This window comes from Drosophila hydei, unplaced genomic scaffold, assembly GCF_003285905.1.
Source record: "Drosophila hydei strain 15085-1641.00,03,60 unplaced genomic scaffold, DhydRS2 tig00000211-arrow-pilon, whole genome shotgun sequence".
In the NCBI taxonomy this organism is placed as follows: domain Eukaryota; kingdom Metazoa; phylum Arthropoda; class Insecta; order Diptera; family Drosophilidae; genus Drosophila; species Drosophila hydei.
In genome coordinates, this window is record NW_022045685.1 from 936,708 (window position 1) to 956,081 (window position 19,374).

Below are 19,374 nucleotides of genomic sequence, written 5' to 3' on the forward strand. Positions count from 1 at the left end.
AAGCATATTTAATTTCTTCAATATTTAAGTAAATCTATCATCGAAAATCAAAACCTCATGCTTTCATGATAGCCCAACTTGATTAATATTTCCGTATCTACGAGTTTAGACACCTAATACCCGTGAAGCTAATAACGTATATCGATAGCAGCGTAAATAAGACCTTATATGCAATAGTGGAAACACCCTTGGCGCGAATTCAAAAGAATATTTGGATTGTTTTGTTTATTTTCTTGTTATTTTTATGTGCTTCTTACTTGGATTTCTTATACAATTTAATAACAAATATCAAAAAGAAAAAAGAGAACAACAAAAAAGGTTGCGCTAATGCCTATCATTGTAATAGAAATGATAAGCTTAGTTTAATATTAAAATATGTATGTATCAAAAATTAGTATAACATGGTTATTATGTTAAGGCAAATTTGTTTTGTTTTGTTTTGAAGAAGTGCATTCTTTTTAAATGGTATCAGACATTTTGGATTTGCATCATAAAGTATTTAGAGTTTTTGAGTAAATTGCTTATATAGATATATACATATATGTATACATATATAGTTGTATATATATAAGTGTGTGTTTTGTCAAGTTGTTACGATTTGTATTGTGTATAAAAAAAAGCTTAGCTGTTGCCTCTGATATATTGTTGTATGTAAGTTTGATTGCTTAGACATATGACAGTAAAAAAATGTTATCAGTTAGTTATCAGGAATACATCCACAATTTGACACGATTTCCATGAACGTACGTAAATATGTATTTGTGTAGGCCATTAGGTTTGTATTGCAACAGGTTACCCCACACCACCCCACCCCCCCTCTCTTTCCAATCCACAGAATATTTTCACTTAATTCTAAATATATGTGTTAATATAGGGTTGCTTTTTCTTTTTGATTTCAGTTGAACTAACCCAAGCAAAATCAATAAAAAAAAATAATACAAAGTTCATAAATAGCCTGCATAGGTCAATAGCTACTGCCCCCACAGCAACACAGTACTACACAGCACAGCACAGCACAGCACTACACTACACTACAATACACTACACACACCCAAACTTGTCACACAATTTGCTTGCCTCAATGGGGATGGGCCGCAACGGTAGTTGGGCCCTGTAGCTGATCCCGTTGATGGCGGCGCCGCTGCTGGGTTGTCGCAATGCGTTTCTTAAGCATTTGGAATGTCTGCTGCATGCTAGTCATTTGGTAGCGTATGGACGTGCTGACGTCACGCTGCAATTGCTGCACCTCCTGTATGTCCTTGCGCAGATTCTGGTACTCGTTCTTCACCTCGGTCATTGACTCGAGCAGCTCCATTACTTCCATTTCGTCCATCTGCTCCATTGCCGTTTGGTCCAGGCTGCGCTCCACGGCGTGCAGCTTGTGTGCCATCGTATACAGCTGGCTACCAGCATTGGCCACCTACAAACGGAAATACTTCCATCATTTATTTCGCTTGTATATGATTTTGCTGTATTTATTCTTTACCGATTTTTCGAGCGCGCTTATATCCTGATAGCCCGACATCTCCATATTGCAGCGCTATTGTTCTGGCATGCTTTCACCAAAGGACAACAAAAAATTAACTAAATGACAATTCGGCTATAAATTGCTCAAATTATAATTCCAAATTTTGCGTTGCCTATTTGTGGGCGCCGACTGCGAGCGACTGCCCTGCGAACCTTGGCGGTGTCTCTCTGAAGCGAAGCACGCAATCTTAGCGAATCCAGCGGCTCGCTCGGCTATTTATACACACGAGAACGCACGCTCTCACATTCACACACACACGCATACACACGAACACACACATTGGCAGACAGCCATGCTGTTTCGCTTCCGCATCCCTACCAAACGAAGGAAGGCAGCCGTTTCGTTGGCAGCGAGACCTATTGAATGTCAAAACAAAAAACCATAAAGCACTGAATGTAGGCGAGGCCGGAATACCCTATCTCTAAGGTGAAGTAAACAAACATAATAAATTCGTAAGCTTATTATTGCTCTTGATATAATAAAATGTTTCATGCCAATTACTTTAGCTAGTCTTATAATAAAACATATAAGCAAATACTATACCCATAACATAGTAGAAACTTATAAAAAGACTCTTGGCATATTTTTCTATTATATATGTTACTGTTCACCTTTTTTTTTGGGTTCTATATATTACCAAAGGCATGAATAACTCGATCATACTCTATGCCTTTTGCGAGCAATGCTAATTCACCACCAGCAGCAATCTGTCTGTCTGCTTGTTTGTGTGAATGTGTTTTTTCCCGGTGAATGGCAACATTGACCAGTGAAAGTATTTTAATTATGAGACCGTTTACACATGCTGACCAGGAAGCGGAAGTTGGCTGTAACTTTCCTTTGAGCCGATAGAATCGACGTGTAAAGCTGTTTGCTTTACGTTTACGTTTTCCATTTTCATTTTCACTCACATTTACATTCACATTTTCCCTAGCGATTTTATAACTTTCATGTATACACTCTTGCTGTTTTTTTTCGTAGGGTAATTTGAAATAAAGTAATGGGCGATCACGTAGGTGCGGATAAGGATGAGGATGCCGACGTTTTACCACGGTTTAAAGGCTTGCCAAATATAACCGAAGGTGTGGAGGATATCTATGCTCATTTGCAGCAGCGACATGTTTATCTATATCCAGAAAATGGCACCCACAACCATTGGGTGCAACCACAAATTATTGTTCTCTTCGCAACCGGAAATTTAAATCAAGTCGTTGAGGCGGTAATCAAAGATCTGAGGCATCCAATTGGCACCGGACTGGTGGCCAGCATACTCGTGCAGGAGCCGCTGCGTAAGGCATTAATTCGAAAAATATCTGGACGCATGGAAGTAATGGATGAGCGTATAGCAAAGCATCCAAATTTTTTGAATAGCCTCAAGATTATAGATCGACTCAATTGTAAAACTATTTATATGGAAGAATTTGATCCATCGGACAAGCTGAAGCTGTATGGCAGAAAGCAGGCCAATTCGCCAATTGTAGCGTTAGATTTTCCTCAAGTCTATTTTGGCGATAAGCCCACGGCCATTATAACGCTGAATACCTTTCGGTCTCTCAACGAAGCGATCAAACTTTGTCACCGAGAGGGTCTTGATTTCGATACGGTTTCGATTTGGACCAACAAGCTATCGGAGGGCTATGATATGGTGTCTTCACTATCAAAGTACCCCAATTTCAGATTCAATTGTATTAATATACCTTTCGAGGTCAATACTATGGTAACGGTCAAAAAAAGTTTCCATTACGAAGTTCTGTCAACTGGTGGAGACCTAACGACTATAGTGTTTCCTATACATAATCAGTCCTCATAGCCTATATATTTCCTTTGTTAGTAAGTGAAAGTAAAATTCAAAAATATCGAATCTATACGTTTGTGATAATAAAGTCTAAAAATCATATAGATACTGTAATACTGTAGACTGTTTTCTTGGTATTTTTATTTTACGTTTGCAGCTTATACGCTTGTTATCGATAGCTGGTAGTGTGGTAAGTATAGGCAATCGATATATTGTGAGCAGCAGTATTCCAGCTCTAGACCCATCCGCAACTTGGAAATAAATAAAATAAATGTCAAAGTAGTGCTCATGTTGTTGAAATTCGATTAGTTGGCTAACGAAATGATTTGTCGCTTGTGCTTGAACGCATTGGACGAGCAGAATGCCGTGCTGCTGTTCACGGGCGGCGACACCGAGGTATCTAACAGCGACAACAAGACAATACCGGAAAATTATTTGGTTCAATTGATATCAACGCATTTATATCTCTGTGTAAGTTAGGCTTTGTGCCCAGTGCGCACTTGCGCCTGCCTTAAAATGAGTCCTGCTTTAACACTACTTTCATTCAGCTGTCTCGCGACGATGCCATTTCCACATCCATTTGCACTGACTGCTGTGCGCAGCTGGAGAGCTTTCACAACTTCTGGAAGCTGGTTGAGCACAAACAAACAACGCTCTGCAGCCAGTTCTTGGAAATTGATTGTGACGTCAATTGGTCCGAAGAGGGCGATGTTGAGCAGCAGCAGCAGCAGATGCAGCACCCGTTAGCCATAACCGATTATGAGCAAGACCCTGATCCAGACCTTGAACAGGAGACTGGCGGCGACGACACGCCAGCAGTTTACGATGTTTTGGTCAAAGAAGAAACCGAATTTCACGAATCTTACCTGAAGGTCGATCCCAAGGTAGCAGCAGCCCATAAGTTTCCCTGCATGTTTTGCGATAAGTCCTTCAAAATGCGCCGCTATCTCGAGGAGCATGTGGCCACGCACACAGGCGATCGTCCTATTGCGTGTGCCTATTGCAACATGGCATTTCGCTGTCGATCCAATATGTACACGCATGTGAAGACCAAGCACAACACCCAGTGGCAAAAGGCGCGCGCCGATCGCGAATCGGCCAAGATCAACAGCAACAATAATGTTCAAATTCAAAGAACCACCAACGGGGACAACAACGATAAGTTTGTGGATACACTTAACGTGCCGCCTAATGAGCTGAAATCGACGGTCAAAGTAGAAGCTTCCAATCCCACTCCAGCTGCTGCTGCAGCAACAGCAGCGCCGCCGCCTCCGTCGGCGACCGTGCTAGAAGGAACGACGCCGCCACCGCCACCCATTACCGTCAAGTGTGAGCCGATGGAAGCAATCAATTTGACGGTAGATAAGGCAACAAGCCAAGTGCCAGCTAAACGAGTCACACGCTCTAGTCGCCGCAAGACGCATTTGCCCAAAAAGGTGCAGCATACAACACGCAGTGGCAGCGCCAGTGAGGACAGCAGCAACGAAGCGATGCCAGATCTCCGCGAGAAACGCTTTAAGACCGAGCTGCAGACGTGCAAGGAAAACGAGCTGCTGCTGGCCAATTACAATGCGGTGGCTGCTGTTGTGGCAGCTGCCACGCAACAGCAACAGCAACTATGCGCCACAATTATGCAACAGCATCAGGAGCAACTACTAACGGCTGCAGGCAACACGAGTACGAGCTCTGCAGCAGCATCAGCGGCAGCAACTGCTGCGACTGCGTCAAATAGTCAAAGCAGGTACTTAGTAGCGCCTTCGCTATCGCAAAAACAAAACCAGAATTTAAATGTCTTATTCCTTATTTGCTTACAGCACATCAGTTGCTGTGGCGCCTGCTCCCTCCCTGCCAGCTGCTGAGCTCTATACATGCAGCATCTGTGGCCAGCAGCTGCGCAATCAGCGCGCGCTCAAGAATCACCTGCACAACAAGCACATTGCGAGGCCGACACAGACACAGACACAGACCCAGACCCAGACCCGGACATCGACATCGCCCAGTCCAAGACAGGCACAGCTGAGCATTTGCGCCAATTGCGGCGAGCTGCCTGGCCAGAATCATCGCTGTCTGAGCAAAGCCAAATATGCCTGCGATCTTTGCGGCAAGTCATTCAAAATGAAACGCTATCTGGAGGTGAGCAGTAAAGAGCCTTATTGATCCACAGCGTGCTTCAATTCATTTGTATACGCTCTTTTGCAGGAACACTTTGCCACACACACGGGCGTCAAGCTGCACACCTGCGCCTTCTGCCCCACAGAGTTTCGCTCCAAATCGAATATGTATCATCATACCAAGCGCAAGCACAAAACCGAATGGGAGCGCTCGCGGGCCAATCGTAATGCAGCAAAGTCAGCAGCCAGTGAGCAACAATAGCAGGAACAGCTGGAACAGGAGCAGGAGCAGCTGCAGTTGCAACTGAATGAAGCGGTCACAACATCAAATTCCTAGTGTGAACAGCGCGCACGATAATGTTAAGCCAGTCAGCGCTCTCTCTCTCTCTCTCTCTCTCTCTAAACACATACATATAGACTATATATATACACACATATATGTATATTAAATAGTTACTTATATTAGCATGTCTAGGCGTACGTACGTACTTATGGTACTTCATGGATGTATTTCGGGCTCGGAGCGACTGTGCCCCAGCCCCGATGCTGTTGTATATATCTATATAATTACTTTGTATGCGCTCCTCCGTTTATGCCTTACCAACTAGATGTAAAGCACTGCTTAATCTCCTCCCAAAACGCCCTCTACTCAATTGATTTGTCCGATAAGCCACACACATCTGTATATATTATATACATTGTACAATTTAAAGGATATATATTCAAGAAATATTTGATTTTTTTTTTCATTTTATATAAATTCAATTCTCATTTACAATTTGTGTGTGTGTGTGTGAGTGTGTGTGGATGTGTGTCTGTGTGTGTATAAACATTTGTTTGCTCTTAAATGTTATTTAATTTATTATTTTTATTATAATTATTCTGTTTTGCACAATATGTGAACTAAATTTACACGATACTCAATATGTATGTTTTTTTTTGTTTTAAACCCAGTTTAGATAAAAGAAATATGAACTCCATAACGAATTCCATTTCCTTACAACTCTCTCTCTCTTTTTCGTTTATTTGTTATGCTCTTTATACAACTACCGCAGATGGAAGAGGAAGATGTTGATGATTAAATAATGAATGAGAAAGAACCACGACGATTTAGAGTATACTTCTAGTATTAAAAACATGTAATAAAAATGTTCTATAATGCAATCTATCTTAATGTATATGTAGCTACCAAAGGTAGAGCTTGTAGTTTACCCAATACTCTCTCTCACTCACACTTACGCTCTAACTGCTATCTTTCTCTTTCTCTGTCTTTTTCGTACGGTTTTTAGATTGAGCCCTTGGCTTGGCAGCCCAAACTTAAGTTAAATTCTAGGTATGTTTTCTTTTGTTGTTGTTGCTGTGGTGGTGGAGGTGATGGAGGGGGGATGGAATATTCCTGGCATTTAGGTCCTCTGCCTGTGTGTGATTTCTCGATCACTGAGATTGGATTGTTTGCATCTGTGTTAGCTGCTGCTTGGAGTATATTATATGAAGCTCTTATATGTGGTACTGGCGATAGGTTTACGTCCTTCACTTGGCATTGCTCAGTCGCCCGTTCATCATATCCGTGGATGGCACTGAGAAGACGAACGAGAGGCAACCGAAACGTAAGAGAGTGCCATGGGCCAGTACAGCGGAGCCTTCCCAGGCGCCTGGCACCATGGGCGCGGGTGCGGCGGTTTGGCAGCGGCAGGCGTGCTTTACAATGGGAGCCAGTCTGAATTATAGAAAAAAAACATTGCTTATTCTCTTTATATTTGATAAGCTGCTAACGCTGTCAAGACACTATCTAAGTGTGACACCCTGTTCTTGCTGAATGCTGAATTGTCAGATATCGATAACTTTAAGAGATTTGAAAATCAAAGTCTCTTGTCACGCCATTCACATTACTAAGAACCAATTGTTTATGCGGTAATGACACTTGTCAACCTTTGTTCTGCCAAAATTTTGTAATCGATATGATGAAATCAAAGCACTTGCAAAAATTTTATAATTGTTGCTCTATCGATTAGTTTGAATGGGTATCAAATCGAATTCAGTAGCTAAGTCAATTGAACTAAACGTTTATGGAATGAGCAGCGCTTACCTGTCGTGTGTCTCACGTTTGGGCTCGTTATACTGACGTTGTATGTGCCGCCGCTTATCAAGCAGATCATCGACGCGTCTCTTCAACTCGGCATCATCCGGACGCATGCGTTTGCCGGCATGCGTCGGCGCGTATTCGGTTAGATCGCACGTATATAGCTGGCCATTAACCTCTGTGCCGAACTCGGAATAGTTAATAAGCTCATATGATTTAGTGAACTCATCGTAGAAGATAATCGCATGCTGTGGCGAGATGCGCGAACAATATCCAATTGCCGATAGATCTACAGTTTCCGTGTGCGCCAACGTCGTCGAAGGCGTATAATGGCCGCCATAGCCGATGTACAGTGTGCGATAACGCATAAATATCGATTGCTCCAGGCCCAGGGCGTTAAACCAACGGCTATCTTCGAGCATATCACCAAGCGGTGTAAGGACCGCCCTCGCCCGCACCTTGCACTGCAGCAGCTTTAGCTCTAACCGCGAGGCCAGCTCGTAGGCCTTCTCTGTATCGCTGCGCTCGCGTGGCACATAGCTCTCGGCGGCGGTGTCTGCTGCAGCGATGGCTGCGGCTGTGGCCAGCGCTGGATGCAGCGCCATCATTGGATCCTCGTCGGCGGCATTGCCGTTCTTTTGTGCAAGAATCGAGGATGTTTCACTGGTGAAGAGCAAAGAGAAACGACGCATATCTTCCGGCGCCAGATCGCCCTGCAGCGCTGTATTCTGGTTGCCCGGCTGAATGGCCGTCGACAGTTGCCGCAGACGTCGTGCGGCCGTGCGATTTTTATACTGCGTTACGATCTCTGGATGTTCCTGGACTAGCTGCTGCAATCGTTGATGTGCCAGCTTCTTGATGAGGTCCACATCCAAATGACACAGGTCCGCATCGATTATAACATTCGATTTACACTCCTCCTCATCCTCCTCGTAGCTAAGCTCCAGGCCCTGGCCATGGCCACTATTTGATAGCTTGGACTGATCCGCTGCCTGCTGCTTTATACACTCATTATGCTCATTGTTTGCATTTTGACTATCTGCGGTTCGATCATCAATGGCGTCCGACTTGGGTGACCCAACCAAACCGTTGCTCTCCTGCAGCTGTTGCTGCTGTTCGGTGACGCTCTCTGTGTCGCTGTCGCTGAGGCTGCCATCGAGTTGGGCATTGCCCAGTTCCTTTTGTATTTCGCGAAATTTGGCGCGTGCACAGCGCAAAGCCTCCAGATCCTTGAGCAGCGATTCGGTGACACTCTCCCTGGAGATGTCCTCCACAGCAGTGGGTAATTGTTTGCGCCTCTTCACGCGATCATACCGTAACGTTTGCCTCATCGAAGGCAGCAGAGCCGGCGGATGCTCGTAATGGTAACGAACTATGGCCGGCACATCGATGTGAGCGCGACCGCGCATAGTCAACTTCATACGGAATGGTGGATGTCGTGTGTTCACACGCCTAAAAAACTCCATCTTGACGTTCTCGTGATCCAGAGGTTGATGGAAGCGGTTCCACAGTCGCACTCGTTCCGTGGCCGAAATGCTGTTCGTCATATTGGCATCCTGCAAGCGGTCAATTGAAACACAAAGTCTTATCGGAGCAATCTTAACTACTGTCCACTTACTATGAAGTTCTCTACATGATTAGGGCACATCCAGAGGCCAGCGGGCAGTGCGGTCAGCGGTGGATCTAGGCAATCCTGATGATAATATAGCGGACAATAGTCGCACGATATGAGCGGAGCTCGCTTACAACTGCGCGTGCAATAAAAGCACGTCTTGGCCGGCAAAGGCACCAATCCCTGTGCATCCAATTCAAATGGCTTGGAGTAGCGTCGCTGACTGTTTGGCTTGCGATGGCCGTTGCCGGGGCCGGTGTGCGGCTGCTGCACCGGCTGTACTTTACCATTGCCCGGAAACTGGGTGTGCAGCTCCAACTCAGGTGGCAACGAGAACTGCTGGGGATTCAGCATGCTGGCGGCACGTATTACGTCGTCCAATGGAGTCGGCTTTCGGTTCGGATCGAGTGCACGCTGTATGGCCAATGGCATCTTGGAGAGCAACTTTTCGGTGCTATTACGTTCACTATTGCTGCGCTTTCGCAAGTTACGGATCTTCAGTGGTATGGATTCCAGTTCGCCGGAGGATGGGGTATTTGCGCGAGACCCACTGCCCCCCGAGGGTACACGTTCGACGGAGCTGGCCTTGGAAGAGGAAGTGGGCTGCGAAACCTTGGCCATACGACAACTGTGGCATAACCATTGCCCACTAGGTATATCCTCTTCGTTGAGTGGTGGATCACTAAATGGTTAAACACAGCATATACCCTCGCTTGGATTACTTCGGATATAAAAATACTCACTGGCACTGAAGATGAAAGCTGGAGGGGCAACGGTCGCAGCAAAGCAAGTTCCCGCCCTCCTCGCAAGCATCGCACAGGTCGTGGTTATGTCCGCGTCCAGGACGCCTATAGTATGGATGCTTGGTATTCGTGGTGCGCTGTATTAGTTTCTCCTCCTCGTTTGGCGGCGGCTTGATCAGGATCTTAATTTGCTGCAAAGCGTATTGCAAGCAGGGATAATTAATTAATTAGTTTTGTTAGATATTCTCTCGCTATCACTGTAATCTGTCCAATCTGAAGCCAATTTGGCGGCACTGGATGTCTGTCTGTCAGCTGTTGACAAAACATTTGTCAGATGTATACGCACCTCCATTATGCTAAGCGAACCATTTGGATCCTGATCAGCTTTTGACATCTTAAACAATTTTTTCGTTAACAAAATTTTGTTAGCTTGGAAGAGTTGAAACCAAAACCAGCCACAGCGTTGCATTCATAGCTTGTTGGGCCTTTCCCATCATATCGATATATATCGGTACGCGATTCGCGTGTGGCGATACAGAGGGTGTACTGTGACCTTGCTACTAACCGTGCACAATATGCAAGCAAGTCCTATTAACCCAGGAGCCACAATCGACAATTCTTATTGGCTTAAAGATTCTGCGACTTATCGATATTTAAACAAAACAAAAATACAATTCAAACTTTTTGTTTGATATTAAAAATTATTATATATATGGAACAATATTATTATAATATAGTCATTAAATTTGCCATGAACTATAAACAATTTCTTCTATATATATATTCAAAAAATATATGAATATATATATATATAATATATATATATATATATATTTATAAGTTTTTATTCTCGACATCATGCGCTTGGTAATTGCTTATCAGTAAATTTCTAGCAAATAAAACGTATGTCTTTGAATATTATGAAATATACGTAAAAATCTTTTTCAAGTCAATTATACGCGCATAAATACTATAGTTAAATTTTTCAGTTGGGCGGGATAGCAATTACCGTTGTATACACATTTTCGATAATGACTATCGTTTTGCCAAGCAACTCTAGAGTGTAATCGATAAGAATTTGATAGCCTTTGACAACACAAAAACAAAACGCAGCTGGTGTAGTCATAACTGCGTAAATATTAAAATTTGCAATACGAATATTGGTTAAAATCGAGTGAACTATGTTTTCACTATTTGGCAAACGCAAACCAGCCGAAACACCCACCGAGGAGGCCATTCAGGGCCCAGCCGATGGACCCAAGCAAAGCAACGGCGATGATTTCATATTTGTGGAGCGCAAACCTGACTCAGATTCCATCACATCGCCTAGCAGTGGCATGATGTACCCACCCATGCCGCAATCGTCGTACGGCCCAATGCCATATCCACCGCCGCTAGGACCAAGAACTGCAACTGGGCAGCCTGGACCGAATCCAAATGCGCCAATCAGCTATCTGCAGGACATTCCCTTTGAACTGTCGCCGCAACTGGCCACCAAGGATCGGTTTAATGGCACCCAAATGCAAGTGGACGGCATTTTGGCGTTGATGACACGTCAGCTATCTGTCGATGCAATGGCCGAGGAGTACACATTCGCCCTGGAGCGCTCAGTGCAAAATGATTCGTACTGAATGGACGACTTTTGAAACTAATGCTAATTATAAATACGTATACATATGTTTATTTGTAGAATAATTTTTAGATTTGTGGCGTTAGAAATTGTATTATTAAGTAACAAAAGGCAAACACATATATAAATCGACTAACCAAATATCTAATTGGAATCTTAATTTTTCCCCCATTTGTGATTTGTGATTCCCACTTTTATAGAATGGAGAGCTTACAAATGCTCAACGATAGATGGCGACACGAATTTTGTCAGTCCGTGATTCGAACTCGATTCACAGTTGGCTTTGACTTTTTACCTGGTTGTGCTTCAATGCCAGTGGCTTCAATAGCCATTCCATGTTCGACAGTGTAACAGTAAATTGTCAGTTCTATTCTATTATAAAAAAATATATATATGTGAAGCAAAATAAATTTGTTTATACATCAGTTAGTTTTCTTTTTTTGATTCTTAGTTTCTACATTTTTCTTGAGTTTTTTACCAAATTTTGAGTAACTTTAAATTAAGCAGAAGTGTACAAACGGAAACGTAGTTATGGCTAGCTCGAATGTATCTGACTGGGACGAGGCACTGCCCACATCGTCAACCGAGGAGGCCGAAGAGGAGAATTCCGACTACTGCAGCCCGGAAAATCGCAAGAAGCGACAGGAAGAGAATGTCACCAAGCTGCAGTCGTATGTCCGTCGAATGGCTTACCAGCCGGCGTTGCCTCCCAAAGCTCGTGCCTACGATGTCGCCCTGTCGAAGCCCAAAAAGTATACGTTAATTGACAACTACGAGCAGTTCAAGGAAATATACGATCCCAAACTGAGGGCCAAACGCATCAAGCGCATGTTGGGAAAATATAACGCCATTACCACAGAGTAAGTTGACCCTGACTGACTCGATTCGTTTCCATGCTAAACGACAAACGCGTCGCCTTGCAGGCAGCTCGAGGATGTACTGAAGAATACCAAGAAGAAGGAACGCCGTAAGGAGGACTTCCTAAAGCGCAAACAAGAGATGTACTACAACATGCTATCCAAAATGGAGCGCCAGTGCCGTTCGCAATATCTTAATGTGCTCATCAAGAAGTTCGCCAAATTCATTGCCCATTTGGCAACGACAATGCGCATACCACCTCAGCTGGTCGATCCGTACGCTCGTATGCAGCGCGGCATATTCTGCAACATATTGCTGGCGATTGGCGTGCAGCCCACATCGCAATCGGCCATCTACTATACTAGTCAGGATGCCATTGAGTATGATGTATGCCATCGCTTGGCGCATGCGTTACTCAGTTTGATTATCAAGGCGCTAGATACGGCGGCCACACGCGAGCCCAACGAGGCCCCCAAACCCTCAACGGACCTGGACTTCAAGATGGACAATTATATTAAGGAGCGCCTCATGTGCGCCGCTAAGAAGAAGATCAGAAACGAACTGCGTCGCAAGCGGCAAACGACGTTCAATTTGACTGCATTTCAAAAATGCTCCCGCCTCGACTGCGAGTAGCTCGGGAGTCCGGTGCAGACTAAAAAACGGAGTCTGTAATCCATGTTCTGTAATCCAAGCGCAGCGAGCACAATTCAATAATGAATTTCTTATATTTCTTGTATACATTTTGTCAGTACTGATCCGGGGTCATGTATCCCTTTCAATATATATATATATGTATTTGCAAGCGTATTGTACTAATTATTGGGCAATGGTTATGCACAGCCATTTCTCGGGCACCTCAAATCTCTCTGGCGGGTTGGGAGAGTATGCCTCGCAGTATGGCACATGCCAGACATTGCCCACTTTGTGGGCGCTCAATCGATACCGAATGGGCTCCTTGACAATTATCTGACCCGTTTCTGTTCGGGTGACGAGCGAGTATTGATGTTCCTGCTGCCAGCGTCGGAAGGTGGATTTTAGTTCGGTCCCCAGCAAATGGGCATGACTGCGCATCAGATCACGCGAAAAGAAGTCCGTATCCTGGCCGCTGCGCAACGTTGCATACAACAGAAAGGGATCATCATGCGTGCTGCAAGCGAATCAATATAAACATCAAAACTTCTGGACTGGATTAGACGCCTACTCACAGATTGTTAGTAAGAAAAACGCTGGCATTGCTCTGTATATACTTCATGATCGGCTTGGACCAGTTGCGCATGTGCTGGCGACCCAGCACAAGGACGCGCTTCTGCCGCTCCTTAAAATACCGCACCACGGTGGCCAGCAGCTTGGCCAGCTGCTCTGGCGGCTTCTTGTTCCCGGTGGAGTAGGCTACATTGAGGCCATCGATTACGCAATCGTATGGCGCAGTTTTCTCCACATACTGCTTGAAGCGCTGCAACTCTTGTGGCGTCGTCTTCTGGAATACATCGTTGCGTATCAGCACCTTCTGTAGAAAGGATTCACGTAACTCAACGAACTGGGCATCACTAATGGCCACATGCTGCAAATTCTGCTGACAAGCACAGCATTTGCCAAACCGTTCCAGCCCCGTTGCAGTCACTTGCAGCTGCTGCGGTAGCCGCTGCGCCAGTGCCAACAGTTGCTGTGCCACCAAATCGCTGATCACAATGTCGTACAGCTCAAGGAAGCTGAACAGTCGCTCCAGCTGGGCACCTAGTGTCTGCACATCCCGTGCATAGTGCGCCAGCAGCGCCAGAAAGATCTCGCATTTGGGCAGCTTGCGCGCTTGCAGCATCTCTTCGAGCAGACGCCAGCCCAGCTCTGGCTGATCGGAGCTAAATGCCTTGACTGCAAGCGCAGTGTAGGCGGATACACTTGGTGTCGTGGTCAAGTTCATCATGTCAAGTAGCGGCAGAGCGCGTTGCCAGTATTGAGTGGTGGCCACCAGGCCATGGATTAAGTTCTCACAGCTGCTGGCATCCAAGATAGCGTGGGCATTTTGCAGCGAATCACAGATTTGCATAATTTCTGACTGCTCCTCGTCGCTGAGCTCGCGTGTATGGTAGGCGGCATTATAGACTCGTAATAGACGACCCATTGTCGCCGCATTGGGTTTGAGTCCCTGCGCCTGCAAATGCTTTAAATAACTTTTAGCCACCGGGAGCTGCTCGGCTTTGCTGCATAGACCCAGTATGATGGCATCAACGTTAGTGCCATTTATGTGTCTAAAGCTATCAGTGAGTGTGTGCCGCACGTGTTGCCAATCCTCGTTGCTTAGTTCACAGCGGCGTTCGAAATATTCGCTCTTTAGTCGGTCCAGCTGATCTGATGGAATTGGCCCGAGTTGTGGCCTTCGCTTGTGATGACTGGACAGCAGGCGACATGGCGGTGAATGTGCTAATGCTGTTCTAGAATTCTGTGGGACTAAACTGTAGCGCAGTTGCCGCAGAAAACGAAATTTGTACATAATATAGTTTGTTGTCAGTTATACTTGTTGCTGCTACGGCAACCGAAAGTCTATCGATAAGCATTATCGGAGTAACGGCTTACTTTACTAACCGTGGGAATGAATCGGTGTCAATGAGTCGTTATTTATATTTTGAAACTTAATTTTAATGAGTAGTAAATTCCCTTTATTATATATATGCAATATAAATAATCGATACAATTTTATTTTACTTTCGCTATACAATGGTTGCCATTATATCAGTGTTGCTTTTTCAGCTTACCATTAATATGTAAACGTGCAGAGTATCGAAATGAAACATCGCGGTATCGTATTATTGAATGTTCCGATAATCGATTGGTTTGTGGTGTGTGTGCCTGCACTATCGATAGTGCAGCTACGGCTTACACGGTATCAAGCGGAGCAAAATAAATAAATAAATTTAAGTATAATCCTTAGAAAAACAAAATTGTGATAGTGCTCAAGTGGCCGCAACAGCAAATTGCAGGTGAAAATATAATAATCAAACATTAATTACTAATAGGAAGGTAAGCCAAAAGGCCGCACGCCGTTTAGCAACCGGAATGTCATTGTTGCGAATACCGAAAACCGCATAAAGCCGACATTTATTAAGTTTACTATGCTGTCTGTCTATCCGGCCAATTCAGCCAAGTAAATATATATGTACTAGTTTGCCTATGTAAGCCTTCTGCAGCTGCAATGGCCAAGTTGGTTTTTGCGCGAGAGCCGAAGCTTGATATACACACAAACATATATACATACGCTCAAACATATGCACGCATATATGTTTATGATTGTGTGTGTGGCTGGCTGGCAAAATAACTAGTTTTTCTGTGTAAATTTGCAAGGAATCCTCCACCATTTGCCAGATGAACTTGCAGCCATCGCTCGTCGCTCATTTGAATTGCTCTCAATTGTAGTTTTAAGCGCGCCTGCCTCTGTGTGTATGCATGTGTGTGCATCGTGCATCGGCTCTCTCTCTCTCTCTCGGTCTCTCTTTCTCTCTCTCTCTGCTTGCGCCTGGATGGCACAACCCGCCAATGCAGATTTGCAGCTTCTCAGCTACGACGAGCTGCGTTCCCGAAGCTCCTAGCCACGGTTGCCACTTGTTCAAAACGATGTGTACCTTGTGGAAAATATTTAACACCTGAGCACGATTGTACCACTTTCGGTAAAACATTCTCATTTTGATATTTAAATGTGGGCTTAAGATTTTTAGTGTCTTTTTAAGCTAACACCTCGGAAGTTATTCATCAATTTTTCAACTAAAACATCTCTTATACTATAAAAGGTTCGCTAAAAGTTAAGGTAATGTTAAAGAAGAACCAATGTACCTAAACAACTACCCGGTTTTGGTACATTCGTATCGCATGTGGCAACCGTGGCTGCAGCTCGTATCTGGCTAGGGTCGCTGATTCGGCGCATACTTGCTCCACACACACACACACACTCACGTTTACACTAAGCCACACTCCACACACACAGAATCATTGGAAGTCGGCAATAGTTGCAGTTTTCCTTTCGGTTTTTGTGTGTCTACCACGGAGCGAGAAAATTTTTCAGCCACATAGAGTACTTTTCTTTTTATTTTTTGTTGACGGCCCGGTTTATTCACAAGTCCAACTCGCATTCTTTTGCAGAGTTTCTTTAACGCTAACACTTCAAACAAGCATCAATGGTTACCATGGAGAATAGCGAGGAGATTCTACAAATTTTGGAGCGTTTCACACAGCTCAAGCAAAAGGAAATACCCAAGGAACTGGAGGACTATTTGCAGTATGTTGCCAAGACCGGCGATACCATCTTCAAGTGGTCCAGCCTCAAATATCTGTTCCGCGAAAAGTTGCTTAATGTGATCAAGCATTTCAACGAGGACCCACCACGCCTGGAGGGTAAGTTAACCTCCTGAGGCTCTTCCCCATTTCGAAGATAAACTTTGAGCTTTTTTCCATAGAGATACCCAATTATCCAAACGTAGATCCCTTCAACTACGAGACGATGAAGTCCTCACTGCTGGAGCGTCTCGATTTGTTTAATGCTGCTCCCTTCACCGTGCAGCGGCTCTGTGAGCTTCTCATTGACCCTCGGAAGCAATACTCGCGCATCGACAAGTTCATGCGAGCTCTGGAGAAGAATATACTAGGTGAGTAGCTAACGGGCTACAGTATTAACTGAAACTACACTCATTCATTCTATATATTTAGTTGTTAGCACCATCGATCCGGGTCGTAAGCGTACTGAAAGTGAGAATGGTGATTCGCTAGACTCTGTGGGCAACGGGGATCTATCGCTGGAGGTCAACATCGACATCGAAATGGAAAACGAGAACATCTTTAATAATGGAGATGAACGAAACGGCGGCAACGAGGAGACCAGTAGTGGTGCTATTAAGGCCAGCTGCCCACGTAGCGACGACGTTGCCGGTGTTCAGCCGAAAGCCAAGAAGGCAAAGCTCGATTTCGACGATAATGAACAGCGAGATGAAGCGGATGGTGAGGAAGTGGAGGAGGACGCCGTCGTCGTCAAGTGCAAGTCCAAAGCTGGTAAAAACAAGACAGAGACTGCTGATGAGGCCGCTGATCTGAAGACCGATGAGACTGAAGCCGTTCGGGAGATACCCGAAATTGAGGAGCCTGATGAAGAGGAGGAGGAACCAAAGCCCAAGAAGTCACTCAACGGAGACAAAGAGGAGAAGGAGACGGCAGAGCCTGACGCGGACATTCCAAATGTGGCCGAGCCCGATGATGTTGACAGCGGTGCTGCAGAAACTGAAAAGGATGCTGCCACCGACAGTCAGATCAAGGATCCGCTGACTGAAGCTGATGACCAAGATGTGGCCGAGGACCAGGCGAAAATTGTCGAAAAGCAGGAAGTGGAGAGCGCTGAAAAAAAGGCGGACAAGCCAGCGAAAGCAGCTGAGAAAGCGAAGAAGAGCGAAGATGCCGCTGCCGATGATGCTGATGAGAAGAAAGAACCCACAGGCGACAATCCCAAGCCGGAGCCTGCTGAAAAAACGGAAAAAGCAGCGAAAGCCTCTCCAGAAAAAGCCAGTGAAACTGCAGCTGTTGCTGGCAAGGCTACAGCTGACAAGGATGCAGCCTCTAAGGCCTCTAAGGCACCTGACGCCGAAGCCAAGACTGAGACCCAGCCGGAGACCAAGACAGCCACCGTTGACGAGAGCAATACTGAAAAGACTGAGACTAAAACAGCAACAGCAGAAGATGCTGAACCAGCTGCAAAAACTGCAGCAGCCCCAGCTGCAGATGACCAAGATAAGGCGAAGAAGACTGTTGCTCCAGCTAAAGATGCAGCCGATGCAGCTGATGCCGATGAAGCAGCAGCTGCAGTGCCAGCTGTGCCCATTGAGACCGATGAGTTGGCTACGCCACAGTCGCCAACCGCTGCAGATGCCAATGAGACGCCGGCAGCCGATGCGGCTAGTTTTGCAGCCAGCGCCACGCCCACATTGACGCTGAATGATCAGCCCATGGAGGATACACCAGTCGAAGAAGATGAGACACAAGTCTCGCCCACTGCAGGCGTCGAGGAGGTCGTTATGGCCGAAAGCGGAGTAGCCACTGGCGATATGGCTACCGACGACGTTGCCAAGGATGAGCCGGCCGCCATGGAGGTGGATGACACCAGCCAGGAGGTAATGGACCAATAGGCCATTGCTTCGAAGCGCTAACGCCAATTCCAAGCGACTATTATGAATACTTACAACTACGCCGCATAAATAGCATATAACGAGTATGAGATAAAAAGGATACACACACACACACACACACACACTTAAACACACACACACACACATCAGACCTATCCCAAGGATCGTGGGATGTACAACTTCATTATCTAGGGTATTACCTTTAGGCCATAGCTGATATAATATGATATATGTCTTCTACGTATTCCAAATTGTCCTCTCCTAAATCGAAGGTACATTCAGGAGCAGGTGTTAATGAGCGAGTGTGGAAATCCTCCAGTCGAGACCGCGAACACATTCTCTCTGAATTTGTATCTATAGTACCGTCTAGCTGTAAGTCCGTAGATGCACACACACGCACACAGACACACACACACACGCACACACACACATGTATTCACATCATGAATTTTATACCTATAAGCTCGAGCATTAAGTTCCGATCAGTTCCGTTGAGCGGCATTCAGCTTGATATTCCATATGATCAAAGCCTCTGGAGAGTTCTCAATGTTGTTGAACGCAAAAGAATCGTCCGCCTCATGTCATATTTTGTATTTATGTATCGTTGCCTATTTAACTGAACAATTATATTTTTTATCATCTATATTACTATAAGTTATAAAGTTCTTCATATACTTTCGATTACTATTCAATATACAATTTATTGTTTTCCCGATATTGGGCAATTACGTATAGCTGCAAATGTTTCTCAGAAAGTAAAATAAACTATCTACATAAATAAAATAACGAAAAAGCTTTTCTTATTGCGGAGTGCGACGTGCAGATCGTGGATTATGTGGGCACTGCAGAGTTCTCCTCTAATCAA

The 19,374-nt window shown here is 45.0% G+C and overlaps 8 protein-coding genes across 9 annotated transcripts; 5 read left to right on the top strand and 3 right to left on the bottom strand.

Annotated features, from left to right (window-relative positions):
- Positions 1-579: 579 nt before the first annotated feature.
- On the bottom strand, positions 580-1,910 carry LOC111603180. The gene is made up of 2 exons (XM_023320663.2): positions 1,487-1,910; positions 580-1,420 (listed from the first exon to the last, which is right to left on the bottom strand). The coding sequence occupies exons 1-2, from the start codon at positions 1,529-1,531 to the stop codon at positions 1,079-1,081; spliced, it is 387 nt and encodes a 128-aa protein (XP_023176431.1). The 5' UTR covers positions 1,532-1,910; the 3' UTR covers positions 580-1,078.
- Positions 1,911-2,409: 499 nt separating this feature from the next.
- Positions 2,410-3,350, top strand: LOC111603187. The gene has a single exon (XM_023320670.2). The coding sequence runs from the start codon at positions 2,526-2,528 to the stop codon at positions 3,333-3,335; it is 810 nt and encodes a 269-aa protein (XP_023176438.2). The 5' UTR covers positions 2,410-2,525; the 3' UTR covers positions 3,336-3,350.
- Positions 3,351-3,515: 165 nt separating this feature from the next.
- LOC111603186 (zinc finger protein 652) lies at positions 3,516-6,129 on the top strand. Its single transcript, XM_023320669.2, has 4 exons — positions 3,516-3,791; positions 3,869-5,061; positions 5,135-5,453; positions 5,520-6,129. Exons 1-4 carry the CDS (start codon positions 3,642-3,644, stop codon positions 5,691-5,693), a joined length of 1,836 nt encoding a protein of 611 aa, XP_023176437.2. The 5' UTR covers positions 3,516-3,641; the 3' UTR covers positions 5,694-6,129.
- A 132-nt stretch (positions 6,130-6,261) lies between these two features.
- Positions 6,262-10,353, bottom strand: LOC111603182 (PHD finger protein 12). The gene is made up of 5 exons (XM_023320666.2): positions 10,213-10,353; positions 9,867-10,057; positions 9,130-9,805; positions 7,518-9,067; positions 6,262-7,148 (listed from the first exon to the last, which is right to left on the bottom strand). The coding sequence occupies exons 1-5, from the start codon at positions 10,333-10,335 to the stop codon at positions 6,962-6,964; spliced, it is 2,727 nt and encodes a 908-aa protein (XP_023176434.2). The 5' UTR covers positions 10,336-10,353; the 3' UTR covers positions 6,262-6,961.
- Positions 10,354-10,933: 580 nt separating this feature from the next.
- Positions 10,934-11,764, top strand: LOC111603171 (collagen alpha-1(XXVI) chain). The gene has a single exon (XM_023320651.2). It carries the CDS (start codon positions 11,048-11,050, stop codon positions 11,495-11,497), a length of 450 nt encoding a protein of 149 aa, XP_023176419.1. The 5' UTR covers positions 10,934-11,047; the 3' UTR covers positions 11,498-11,764.
- Positions 11,765-11,871: 107 nt separating this feature from the next.
- LOC111603170 lies at positions 11,872-13,073 on the top strand. Its single transcript, XM_023320650.2, has 2 exons — positions 11,872-12,356; positions 12,420-13,073. Exons 1-2 carry the CDS (start codon positions 12,028-12,030, stop codon positions 12,985-12,987), a joined length of 897 nt encoding a protein of 298 aa, XP_023176418.1. The 5' UTR covers positions 11,872-12,027; the 3' UTR covers positions 12,988-13,073.
- Positions 13,074-13,155: 82 nt separating this feature from the next.
- LOC111603169 (mitochondrial ribonuclease P catalytic subunit) lies at positions 13,156-14,984 on the bottom strand. The gene is made up of 2 exons (XM_023320649.2): positions 13,560-14,984; positions 13,156-13,501 (listed from the first exon to the last, which is right to left on the bottom strand). Exons 1-2 carry the CDS (start codon positions 14,840-14,842, stop codon positions 13,171-13,173), a joined length of 1,614 nt encoding a protein of 537 aa, XP_023176417.2. The 5' UTR covers positions 14,843-14,984; the 3' UTR covers positions 13,156-13,170.
- Positions 14,985-15,177: 193 nt separating this feature from the next.
- Positions 15,178-19,151, top strand: LOC111603113 (serine/threonine-protein phosphatase 4 regulatory subunit 2). Of its 2 annotated transcripts, none has more exons than XM_023320583.2 (4): positions 15,178-15,369; positions 16,483-16,734; positions 16,797-16,985; positions 17,047-19,151. In XM_023320583.2, the coding sequence occupies exons 2-4, from the start codon at positions 16,518-16,520 to the stop codon at positions 18,507-18,509; spliced, it is 1,869 nt and encodes a 622-aa protein (XP_023176351.2). In that variant the 5' UTR covers positions 15,178-15,369; positions 16,483-16,517; the 3' UTR covers positions 18,510-19,151. The 2 variants fall into 2 exon arrangements, with proteins under 2 accessions (XP_023176351.2, XP_023176352.2); XM_023320584.2 differs by having other exon boundaries at positions 15,178-15,329.
- Positions 19,152-19,374: the final 223 nt, after the last annotated feature.